At 42.3% G+C, this 13169-nt stretch overlaps 1 protein-coding gene across 2 annotated transcripts in view; it reads left to right on the top strand.

The window, feature by feature from the left end:
- The first annotated feature begins 315 nt into the window (after nucleotides 1–315).
- Nucleotides 316–13169, top strand: part of NFKB1 (nuclear factor kappa B subunit 1) — a 149312-nt gene continuing 136458 nt past the window's right edge. For both annotated transcript variants that reach the window (XM_030888509.2, XM_004703444.2), the window contains exons 1-3: nucleotides 316–332; nucleotides 6227–6272; nucleotides 12482–12557. In XM_030888509.2, the coding sequence (XP_030744369.1) occupies nucleotides 6234–6272; nucleotides 12482–12557 (115 nt within the window). In that variant the 5' untranslated portion in view covers nucleotides 316–332; nucleotides 6227–6233. The remainder of the gene's footprint in view (nucleotides 333–6226; nucleotides 6273–12481; nucleotides 12558–13169) is intronic.

Raw genomic sequence — 13169 nt, 5'->3', positions numbered from 1 at the left:
GTGTTGGGTTAACGGGTTAATGTTGGACTTGTGGGCTTGGGCAGCATTGGGTTGGGATGTTTTCTTGGTGCACGTTTTCTTTACATAAAACTCTCTCTTATACGTGAGTTGCTGTGGATTTGTTTCTCCAAAGTACCCAGACTAATACAGGGAGGAAAAGCAGAGCAGTGAGAGACACTGCTGAGGAGGCTCCTGTTGTCATTCCAGGGTGAGATGACACAGCCTGTACTGCACTTTCTGTAATGGAAATGAAGAGCAGGTGCCTCAAACAGCACAGAGGGAGAAATCGGCAGGCATTGACTTGCTTTGTGTGAAAAGAGGGAGAGGAAAAGGTAAACAAACAAGAAGCGTGACCGTGCTTTTGACCCTGAGTAGCTGAAAGAGTGGTCGGCAGAGTGGGACATCAAGAACCGAGCGCACTGCAAAGGAAGGTTGAATTTGCCTTAAGTGTTAGAGGCACGAAGGAATTAAAAACATTATGAACTTGTCCGACATTGGTGTTATTGCTTAACACTAGCAGCAGTATCTTAATTTCTGCTTTTGGAGGGTTCTTACAGTCCTGGTTTTATTTCTCTGCACAACACAGTGGTTGTTGAGCATTGGGCTACTCACTTCAAGGCCAGCAATTTAAAACCACCAGCTGCTCCTCAGGAGAAAGAAAAGAGGCGTTCCACTCCAGTTACAGTCACGGCATTTCTGCCCTGTCCTTCAGGTTCACTGTGACTTGGACTTGACTTGGTGCCAGTGAGCTTGGAGTTTGGGTACAGCAAAGTCGTTTGGGGGTTGATGTATCTTTACCTTTAGGGCAGGTATGCATATTGATTTATAGGAAATACCCCACTCTACAATGCCCTTCACTTCCATGACACTGATCACATAGCAGTGTTTTTGTGTATTTGTCCTTCTGTTTCTGCAATTGTTGTGTTATCTGGGTAATGCTGAACATAATACTACTAATAATAACAACAAAGCTAGTTAAAACACAAATATTCATCATTTCTCATGATTCTATGGGTCGTTTAGGTTGTTATGGTCTGGGCTAGCTCAAATGGTCTCTGAATTCTTGAGGCTGCTTGGTGGGGTAGGGCAGCCACAGAAAGCACTTCATCTTCTCTGCTTCATAAGGTCTCTGGTCCTTCATTTGACAGAGTAGTTCACATGGCTGCAGTATTCCAAGTGAGCAGGAAGCCGAGGTATAGAACTTGTTCAACATCCCTTCTTTCTCGTTTTGTCATTCTGTCCATCAAATCAGGCCTCTGGCCAGCATAGATCGAAAAGATTAAAGAAGCAGATTCTCTCTCTCTCTCTTCTGTCTTTTATTGGGTAGAATGGCGATTGTTGTTTTCATCCATCTGTGTAATCTGTTTCTGAAAAGACTGCAGCCTTGGAAACCCTCCGGGGCAGTTCTGCACTGTCCAGTAGAGTCGCCATGAGCTGGAATCAATGAGAATTCAAGGGCAGTAGGTTTTCAGTCCACCACAATTGTAAAATCTCTGAGGATGGGTGTGGCATTACCCTTGTGCCCTTTGATGTCCTTGGAACTGAGACATAAAAAATTAATTGCCATCACATTAATTCTGACTCAAAGGGACTCCGTATGTCAGAGTAGAACTGCCCTCATGGGTTTCTGAGGCCATAAAGCTTCCCAAACTCAGGAAGCCTCATCTGGGTAGCAACCCAACATGTAAACTGGAACTGACGCCTAGCAGATTGAACTTGTAAAGAATACAGGACTGAAATGTACTGAAGACAGGAAAACATTCACGGAGCACTTCAATGCTCTGTTGTTTGAAACAGGTAGATGCTTTTGTCACCCTAGCAGCTGATGTAGTGCTTCCTGGAGAAATGTGCTGGGAATATCATCTGTCCTTCACAATTGACCTGAGGAAATGGTTTTCAAAAGCAATTACCACTCGAGTTGTTTGGTAATTTTACAAAGTTATTTTGCCTTGGGAAGGATTCATTGGCGTTTGGGGCACAGGATCCTTTTCATCTCTTTGAACTGTGCTATGAGTAGACTGCCTCCTATGTGGGCGCTTAGAAGACTGGGAACCAAACCGTGTTTCCCGAAGAAAGGCAATCACATCTGCCTTTGAAGGAACCGGAGACTGTGGGTTCCGATTGGCCAGCACGACAGTTCGCCCTCTAAACTTCCGTTTTCTCGCCTGTGACAGGAACGCTGACTTCTCAGGTTTGCTTTGAGGATGAAGTGAAACAGTGAGAGGCAGTAGCTGTAGATTCTGACTGTGACGGGGTGCCCAGTAAAGTTTAGTTCCTTCTTAGGATCAACCAAAGCATATGACCCGAATGCTGTCATTTGGTGTGATGGCCTTTGGCAGGGTTGCTCAGCCGTGACGCTGTGGACCTTTGGGGCCCAGTCCAGGTTGTTTAGCCTCATACCTGGTCTCCCTCCACCCAGGAGATGCTAGGAAGACCCTCCCAGCGCTGACAGCCCAAAATACCTTCAAACATTCATTGCCCGATGTCTCCGGGGGCGGTTGGCAGTGCAAATAAGTTGTCCAGCTGGATAAAGAAAATGAGTTAGAAAAATCTCAATGTGGCTGGCTGGACACAAATATTAATTATGTTCCCAAAACTCTAAGTCAACATCTGTTCTAAGGGAAATATACAAGCCTACCTTTAAATTTTCTTTTATCATTCTTATACCAGTATATCATCAGAAAGAACAAAATACACACTGTCTTTACAAGTACACTGTTTCTATTAATTAGTTTTGATAAAAGTTCCATTAATACTTACAATCCATGCATCATGTTTTTATTCATTGCATGTCAGCCATTGTTAAAGATGTCTGAGTTAAATTTTAGGTTTTAAATTAATTTTTTTTATTAAAAAAATCTATATTTCCAATTATATAATTGAATTCGATAAGTAAGACATTATGGAAATGTATAATTTAATGAACAAAACTTTCCTTCCTAGTATTTATATCTTATTTTAGTAGTTGCATGATATTTAACTGTATGAATAAAACATAATTATAATTAAACAATCTGTTTTCAAAGGTCACTTGGTTTGTTTACGAGTCTGTTTTCTTTCTCCTTTTTTTCTTCAGTGACTATCCTTGCACTTAATTTTTGAACACTCATTCAAATACTTCTTCAGGACAAATTCCAATGGCAGAGTCAAAGGACACTTACTCTCACAGTGGTTGTTTCACAGTATGGCAACACATGTGTTCATAAACCCCTATCACACTTCTTCAGCAAGATCCTTCCTTTCTTAATTTATTACCTAGAAGAGAAGTGGTAAAAAGGGATCTTTTTTCCTTGTAGTGTCATTGCTCTTGAAGATTGGATATTAATTTACACTTAAATGGCATCTGTGTGTCTGAATATAATCTTGAAAATAGAAGCATTTGATCTGATTCCCAGCAGTCACCTAAAAACTCTGTTTCTCAAAGTGTACATGTGACCCATCAGTAGATCATGATTGATTTCCCAAGCATTTTTAAGAGTGAAATGTAATAGAGTAGAGAGAATATATATGAGGTAAGCTTGCATTGTGGTTCAATGTGTGTGCACATATATATGGTCTGGGTTTGTTAAGGAGATTGACTATATCTGGTCCTATAAAGGCGCCCCTATTATAAGTGGACGAATAACCCCACTCCATCCTTAATGGTCTGCCTGTGGGGCCTTCAAGTTCATTCACTCTGTCTTGCTGCCTTGCTGAAAAGGCTGAGTGCTGGATGATGGTGCTGGTAGCAGGATTGCCACACCTGTTCAGCACTGCAGGAAGAACTCACTACCTGTTCAGAACTAAGCTAGCTTTAACATTTTTTTCATGTGAAAAAAAATAGAACAACTCATTAGGAAAGTCATCATTGTCTAACTAAAAAACTCTTTGGATGGCTAAGCATTTGAATACTAACCAAAAGGTTGGCTGTTTGAATCCACCCAGAGGCACCTTGGGATACAGACCTGGTTGTTTACTTCTGAAAGGTCACCGCTTTGAAAACCCTGTGGAGCCCAGTTCTACACTGCACCCATGGGTTTGCCCTGAATGAGCATCAACTTTGTGGCAACTAACAGCCGTGACAACTCCCACGTGACAAGGGCCCTGGGTGGCACAGACTGCTGAGTATTCAACTGCTAACCAAAAGGGTGGTTGTTCACACATACCCAGAAGCACCTCCGAAGAATGGCCTGAGTGTCTGTTTCTGAAAAATCATCCATTGGAAAGCATGCAAAGAGTACATCTACTCCAATTCACATGGAGTGACCATGGGTCAGAATTACCCTGATGACAGCTGGTTTTGTTTGGGTTAACCAGCTACATTTCCTAGTTCTCCTCTGTGGTATGAAAATCTCCCCGAAAACCTTGCAACTGAGAAGAGAGATGCCAAGCTTCGACGTTTCTCCTGTGGAGTCAACTGAGTATCTCCCTTTGTGTTTCAAGATCCTTAAAAGCACAGGACTAGCAGAGGGAAGGGCGGGCGGGTTGGGGGAGTAGTAGGGGGTTTCCCTGGTCTTTCCTGATGCTTCAGTTCCAAAAGTTTTGTTGATAGTTCAGATTTCAGAATGAAAACTTGCCTTACAACCAGTGCATATATTATGCAGAGATTCATCCTTCCCAAATGATTCTAGGTTTATTTTGATGCTTTATTTTTTAGTGGCAAATTAACATCGACATCACTCTAGGGTTTCTGCTACCTCTGCTCTTCCCGTGGGTTTAACTGGCTGCAAACTCTTTTAGCAGTTCAGATTTCCATCATCATTGTAGGTGCCCTCGAGGCTGCTCTTGATGCTCGTAGGGCTTTTGAAACTGATTTGGGGCAAAGATGAATGCATAAATCGTGTGTGGATGCTGGAGATGTTGTTTAATGTGATGCTTGGTCAAGTGCCTACAGTTTAGTGATCTAAGGTTTTAAGTACTATAGTAATCATGATAACTGACAATGCAACCCTTCTGATAAAGCAAACTTACTTGAGTTTTTAAAATTAGAGTGAGGGCTGCTTTATATTAATTCTAAACTTTTGGGGGTCTTGAAAGCTGTCCACAAATGGAAAACTAGATTTATAATCAATACACTAGAGGCACTGACCAGGTTCTGAAACCGCAACTCATGAACAGTTTCAACCTCCGTTACTGAAACCTTGAAGGAAAATTGTTTGAGCAGATTGAGGTGCTAAGGTGCTCAGTGAGACTAAGCCAAATTAAAAGCATCATAATATTTTTCTTGAAGGTTGAGCTCCTTGGGTATCCCAAAGGTAGGGATTTTTCACGTGGAATGTTACTAACATTTGTCATTGTTAGAGCTTTTGTTTTGCTCTGGTAGTCTTCCTGTGATTAATTGATGGTCTCTAATGCCTTTGACCCTTGTCCCTGTTCTAAGGACATTGCACTTCTCCATAGGTATGCTCCATCTGATTCTTGTTTATTCCATCTGGTGAGGTCCTCTTATAATACGGTCAGTTATATTGTTGAAAAAAGGTTTTGCCAATGAATAAGTAGTTAGTCTTGCACAATCCTATCATGCAATCTCCAGCATCATTTCTATCACCAAGGCCTTATTGTCAACTACTGATCCTTCTTAGTTTCTGCCTTTCATATTCCAGTCACCAGAAATTATCGATGCATCTTGATTGTATGTTTGATCAATTTCAGACAAGTGGCAGGAAATGGCTTGCTTCCGTGGAAATGTACTAGAAGATGTGAGCAGCCCTCTCCTGGCAAAGTGTCCGTAGGGTTGCTACTACTAACAAAGAAAGTGTTAGTAGGCTCGTTTTACAGTAAAGTGTGACCCTTTCTTAGGGTCTCAACTTCAATGGCTTGTTGTAGAAAACAGAGCCATTTCTACGACTGTCACTTAGTTTGACGAGGGAGTGAAAAAACACCCAGAGCTGAGATTGTATCTTCTTGAACCTTAGAGAGTGATAAAAAGAAACAGCTTTCAGAAAACCCACATGTATGTGATCTTTATCCAGAAGAGGGAGAGGAGTTGTAGCAAACTCTTAAGACACTATTCTGAGCCTGATATGAGGGTTTCAGGGTTCTGTGTAAGTGGTAATTTTTCGGTTATGCAGTATCCATACTGTTAGTTAGATAGCACGGAGGAACTGCAAATGCCCAGCTCTAAAAGTCTTTAAAAAGGGTTGTGTACAGTTTGCCAGAACAGTGGTTTACGCCTGCATGAAACGGGATGATGAAGAGAATATTTCAGGTTAATTCCAGGCTTACAGTTTTTTGTTTTAATTCACAGCTCCAGAATGGCAGAAGACGATCCATACATGGTAGGGCACGAACGAGTAAGTTATCATATACTATATCCTCATTTATAATTTAGCTGTATAACCATATTCCTATTTAAATATCTGCAGCGACAACATTAGCAATGTAGTATCAGGAAGACTTTAAAATCCGTTTTAAAAAAGTATTCAAAGTTTTGTTCCTTTCACTGACCTTCGATGGGATGTCAAGAAGGCCCCATCAGAAACCAGCGAGTCCCTTCACGAAATCCTATCATTGCACAAACTGTTGCATCAATTTTGTATATGCTGCTGATCAAACAATAACCCCTTAAGATACGTATGTAAAGTTCATCTAATGAGACAGATTGATGCTGTGGGAAAACATTTGGATTTAGAATCTGAAAATCTCTTAGTGCTAACTGTTACGTACCTGCTCTTCAACTTCCAGTCTCCGCACTCTTGACCCCATCCTCACCTTTTCTCCATTGCAAAACAGGAAAGCTAACTGTCCCACCACCCCCCTCCCAACCACCAGTTACTGCCCAGCCCACTGTGACTCGTGGCAACCACACGTGCTTGAGAGTCGAAGGGCACATAGGCTGTTCAGTGGGGCAACCTTTCAGAAGTTCATTGTCAGCCCTTTCTCTTGAGACACCCCTGGGTGGATTCGAACCAACAAGCTTTGGGCTAGTTACCAAGTGCTATCCTGAGACTCCAATTGTTAGGAGTATGGAAAAAACTCAGTGGATAATGCATGTGGTTGGGGAGCTTTTAGAAAATAAGTTGTCAACGTGTCATTTCTGACTCATGGTGACCTCATATATGGCAGAGTCGGACTGGGTCCCTGATGGCTCTTTTTTTTTTTTGGAAGGAGATCACCAAGCCTTTCTTCCAGGGCATCTCTGGCTGGTCTTGCAGCCACCGTGACCTTCCAGGTAGCTGCTGAGCATCCTGACTGTTGCACCACCCGGTGACTCCTTGGAACCAAACTCTGGTGCATTGGTAATTTTACACCCGCGTGTGAAGCGCAATGAGTGTTCTTCGTCTTCGTTGCCTCCTTAGGGCTCTTTGGAAGAATTCCAAGCCTACAGAAATGAAGACTAGCTTGACAGCTCTTCACATAACTTAGTTGCTTTCTAGCATTTAGCTTCTCTCCATCCCTCTCTTCATTTGTAGATCTCTATCTCTGAATATCAAAGGAGCCCTTCACTGGTGCAAACCATGAAGCACTAGGCTGCTGCTGGAAGTCGATTGGAAAAGATGAAGCACTGGATGACTGGTGGTTCACACCCACCCAGAAAGTCCTGGGGGGGGCAGGAGGGTGGGGACATCAGTCATTCTGCTTTGGAAAGCTCAGATCCCTGAGTCCCCTAGGGAGTGTGGCTCTGCTCTGACACGCTTGCAGTTGCCCTGAGTTAGAACCAACTAGACAGCAATTAGCATATAAGAAGGGCCTTCAAAACATTGTGGAAAACATGAAGTAAAAGACTATGGTATACGTACATATACACTCAGTATTGGGCTGCTAGCTAAGCTCGGCAGTGGGAACCCACCAGCTTCTGCTTCAGTAAAGATGAAAAACCTTAAAATCCCTATGAGGCAGTTCTGCTCTGTCCTGTAGGGTTGCCACCAGACGCCTCTTGATGGCAGTGGGTTGGGCTTGCACACATACATAGATGTGTTTTTTTATGAGCCACTTGCAAGCAGTTTGCAGGCTCTGAGTCCCTGGGCAGCACATACTAGCTAAAAGGGTTGTAGTCTGAAACCACTGAGAGGAAGGCCCTTCAAGAGACAGGCCTGGCTAGATCTATTTCTGGAAGATTGCCTCCTGGAAAACCCTGTGCCGCACTTCTGCTCCGCACAGATGGGGCCGCCATGAGGCAGAGTGAAGTTGATGGCAACAAGCTACAAAGGGTAGTTCCAATGGCAATATTAATAGTTTAACGCAAGGACTTGTAAGAAATATTTAAAGCACTCGGGTTTTTCATTCATCAGCTATATATTGCCAGAACCTTGGCTACATGGAAATACTGAAGTAGATGGTGCGCAGTTCCCCTGGTGCGGAAGCTGCTGTTCTGTACAAGGGAGAGTCATGGACAATTTCCATACAGTGACAAAGTCGGTGATCTGTCTGGAGTGGAACAGAAAAGTGGAGAGAAAGCCTGAGACCCTGCGAGGGACGAGCAGGCTGCGGAGGACTATGCCCAGAGTCCACTTCACCTGAGTTTCCAAAGATGCAGCGGTGTGCTAGGCGAGATCAGGACGAAGGGAGGCATGTGAAGGAGAGGAAGGCACCAACATGCTCTGATCTAATATTCATAGTCACTCTGTATTGAAATTGTGGCAGCAAACTACCTGGATAAATAGAAATCACAATTAGACACATGCAAAACAAACAAACCAAAAAACCCCCAAACCGACCACAATCCTATTGAGTTGATTCTGACACAGAGTGACCCTCTAAAACAGGGTAGAACTGCCCCTGTAGGTTTCCACGATTATAACCTTTTACAGGAGTTGAAAGCCTCATCTTTCTCCCATGGAGTGGCTAGTGGTTTTGAACTGCTGACCTTTAGATTAGCAGCCCACTGCATAACCACTAGGCCACTAGGGCTCCTGTACATATGCAAAGAATCAGAAAATAAAACCAAAAGTGAAATACTTTTTTAAGGGATCCAGCATGCTTTCTATAAACATGTAACATTCATTACTCTTGGTTGTGTTCTAAATTGCTTTAGAATGACCTTGTATTGCTTTTCTGATATCCGATACTTCTTTCTAATTTTATTGCAACAAACAGTAAGATAGGAAAAATCTCAGAATATTTTTTATTGGTACGTGAAAAACATTGTTATTGGTATTACAAAAACACCTACATTTTACCTTTCACTTTTCATATACTATCTCTAAGTAAAGACACACTGTAGTCAGCAAGAGGTTGGTTTCTGCTTGGCTGTCAATCAGGCCTTCCTGTCTACACACAGGAAATCGGATCAACAGGAGGTGGCCTTCTATGCCACACAAGGAGAACCTGCTGAAAACACTCATTTCGAAAGTTTTCTTATGTGGGCATTTTTGTGATCATCAGCAACCGGAGGTGGGGCATGTTCTGATATGTTCATTCTTGAGAGGAGAAGCCCTTGAAGTTTTTTATTTTATTTTGTTTTTTTTTTGCCTTGCTTTCGATTTTTTGCTTTCAATTTTATATTTCCTAAAGCTAATATATTCTTTTTAGTGTTTAGATTATTGTAGAATTTTCTCTCCACTCCTGACAAGCCGCCCCATCACAGAGCTTCGCTCTTCGTTGTCTGCAGTAGACTGTCTATCTCTCTCTTCCTATCCTCTTAAGATGATAGCTTTGCCTTCCAGCCAGTCCCCTGTAACTTCCTTCGGGACCCTAGGGTAAGAGATTTTCTGCTAGGTCACCTTTTCTGCTCTGAGTTGATGAATATGTTCTATAAGATGGGCCTCTTTTTCTCATAAATATTTTTTATGTATTCCTTGTATTTCATTTTCGATGAACAGTGAAGAGCTTCACTTGTGATCACTGAAGTGGAACCATGTTGTTCCTCAGTGGGAAATGTCTAGCTCTCAGGACGGATTTGAAGTGTTCTTAATTGAATAAACGTCTGTTTTGTTTTGCCTGACTCTTGAGTTAACTATGAACCCTAGGTTCCTAGTTTGCCCAAGATTGACAACGACTGATTAATGAACACAGGAGGTAAACTGCACTAGTGGGTTTTGTGTGTGTATGTGGTGAGGGGTGGTTATCATTTTATTGGGGGATCTTACAGATGGCATAACATCCCATGGTTCAGTCACATCAAGCAGTTGTGTTTTGTTTTAGTACTAGTTCCAGCACAGGTACGTACTAGTAGCACATTATAAAAGAGGGAGTGACATGCTGTTGATTTCTGTGCTGTCAACACACATTTCAAACACATGACTTCTTGAGACTGAATCAAATAGCAAGTTCAGAAATATTAATGTAAAATTCCAAATAAATCAAAGGGAAAGAAGAATGTGTTCTTGAGATTAGTGCTGTAAGATAGGCATTGGTCTGCTAACCACAAGGTCTATGGTTCAGATTCACCAACCACTCCAGGGAAGAAAGATGAGGCTGTCTGCGTTCATAAAGATTCACAGTCTCTAAAGCCCATTATAGGGCTATTATGAGTCAGAATAGACTATGTGGTAGGGGCATTTTTTTGTTTTTCATCTAGCAATTAACAAGATAAGGAACCCTGATGGAGCTGTGGGATAGGTGTTAGACTGGTAACCACAAGGTCAGCAGTTCAAACTCAACAGCTGCTCCTCAGGAAAAAGATGAATGAGACTGATCCCATAAATGTTTACAGTATCGGAAATCCAGTGTAGGACCACTCTGGGTCAGGTTGATTCAGTGGCTGCAACAGGGGGCTCAAATATCACACTACTTGTGAGGCTGACCAGCACTCTTGTATGTAGGTTGGTATGAGTTAACAGGACCTAAGAACAGCATGAGTCCGAATGGACGCAATGGCAGTGGGTTGGGTTTGGGCTGTTCTCGAGATAGCATTAAACTCCGCCCAGTAGAGTTCATGCCTGTTGTGTTAGTTCCTCCTTGCTGCCGTGACACACTACCACCCTCAGTGGCGTAAAGCAACTCAGACTACAGATCTGGCCGTCAAAGTTTCTTAGTTGAAGATACTCTCGTGCCTTCCCGATGGTGGCTCTGCGTCTGCCTCTCTCTTCAAAAGCTGCTAGGAGACTGCCTGACTCCTCGGTGTGTGACCCCCCTTCCTCACTCTCAGCATCCTGCTGCTGCTGTTGTGCCCTCACCCAGCCACCCACCCAGCCCCTCTGCTTCCCTCTGAGAAGAACCCCTGGATAATCCAGGATCATCTCGCCCCGCCCCCACCTGAGTCACAGCTGCAGCCTCCCTTTTGCTCTAGAAGACCGTAGTCACAGGCTGTGTGGTTAGCTGTGGACATCTCTGCAGGCCCATTATTCAGCCTCTTAGCCCCACTAAGTCTCAGGTAGTTTGTATTGTGCTAGGACATTGAGAGTGGGGAGGGGAGGGGAGGCGAAAACTCAGTGCTCCATATCAGCCTTTAGGACTATACATTTTCTGTAGATTATTCCAGGGTCTGCTGTCTTGTTTTTTTGTAGGTCTTGAAGTTAGTTGACTAGTATAGGCGTGTACTTACCACCATGAAAACAAATGTGTAGCTTTCAGGATTAGGTTCATGTATGTATGCTTCTTTTCAGGGGCTTTGGCATGGACTCAGCATTGTATTTTTAAAAAGTGTGTGAACATTTAAACGATTTCATCAAGTATCCATTTTGTGATAACAGGACCTGGCCGTGTTGAATCCTGTTGCGTGAGGGAGGCTTCAAAAAGTTCATAGGAAAATGGAATGAAAAGATCATGGAAATTTTCCATAAGCTTCCCCTGCCCGCACCCCCACCCCCACCCCACCCCTCACCCCACCAAAGAGGGCAAAAGAACTTTTTATTTATGTTTTCATTGTGGCCTAAGCATTGTGCTTAAAAAAAACAACAACAGTTCTATTGGCAAATAATTTATGTAACATAGAATTTAGCAGTTCAGTCATATCAAGAAAAGTTGTACAACCATGACCATGTTCAGTTTTAGAGCATTTTCTTCATTCTTGCCCTCATTATTAGATCCCCACCCCCTGCCATAGCCCCAAGGAACCATTAATCCAGTTAACTGTCTCTATAGATTTACCTATTGTGGACTTCATTTAGAAAAAAACATTTTTTATAAACCTAAGAGTAACAAAGTAAAACAGATGCAAAATTTCAATTGAAAAGCAAGCAGAAAAATATTGAAAACTAGAACAAATTTAAATTGGATCATAAGGAAGATCAAGTGTTAGGGCGCTAAAATTTTTAAGCCCCCCTGCAATGAGTCAGAACTGACTTGATGGTGCCTCACCACAAGGGGGAGAGCATCCGCATGTCCCAGATTATCAATGAATGAGAGAACGCAGGTCTTTGCCACTGTGGCTATCATAGCTAGGTTCTTCTCGAATCCTTCGCCACGTAAACATAGCCAACCCAACGCAAAGTTCTGTTCATGTAGACCCTAACTAGGCCTCAGAAAAGAATTGTTAAGATACTGATTTGGAGTATTTTCATATGTTTGTTATAGCTTTAGTTTGGGTTCTTGTCGTTCTGTCTTGGTGTTCCAAATTTAAAAAATTTATGGCAGCATTGGGAAAACAATGATTTACCAATGTTAATACTCTTCTTTACAGATGTTTCACCTGGATCCATTGAACCATACAATGTTTAATCCAGAATTATTTCAACCAGAAATGCCACTGCCAACAGGTAAGAAAACCATTGTTCTGTTTTACCTGTCTTTGTCCCCTTCACTTTTAGAAATGCCCAACTTGCAGATAGTCTCTTTTAGAAAGTGGTGTACTTAGGAAGTGGTCATTTATGGCTTAAATATTTTTTCAAAATATTTTCTTGAAAAATATTTGACAAAAATGCTTCTCACTTAATTGGCTCATTGTTAAATCTGCTGAGGTGGGTATGTGCTAGAAGGGTATGTTCAGAAGGAATTTCTTTACTGCTGCTCAACTCTCGATCTTTCCTCAGCAACGTAAGGATTTCCTTTTTCCTCCAAACAACTATCTCAGGATTCGTTTTTCACTCCTGGATTCACCGTAATTTCTCTTCCCAAACGGCTGGTCTGCAAGCCTGGTGTAGGTCAAGCAGTGGGAAAGAATGCATACTAATACTCTCAGTAGGAAAATTGACTTATTGAAAAGCCTTTAGTTTAGCATTCTGACCAAATGGAGAAGAACTCCTAATACAATCCTGTTTTCTAACATGACTGTATTCATTATTTTAAAAATAGATTCATTTGGTCTTTTATTTATTGGTGTGTGCTCTGCGATGGTAATTTTTATGTTCCGTGTGGCTCCTCTCATATCC

Source organism: Echinops telfairi, unplaced genomic scaffold (assembly GCF_000313985.2).
Source record: "Echinops telfairi isolate 266 unplaced genomic scaffold, ASM31398v2 ScPeMD7_7468;HRSCAF=8506_0, whole genome shotgun sequence".
Taxonomy (NCBI): domain Eukaryota; kingdom Metazoa; phylum Chordata; class Mammalia; order Afrosoricida; family Tenrecidae; genus Echinops; species Echinops telfairi.
The sequence above is the reverse complement of the archived record's forward strand: the minus strand, read 5'-3'. Positions and strand labels throughout refer to the sequence as shown.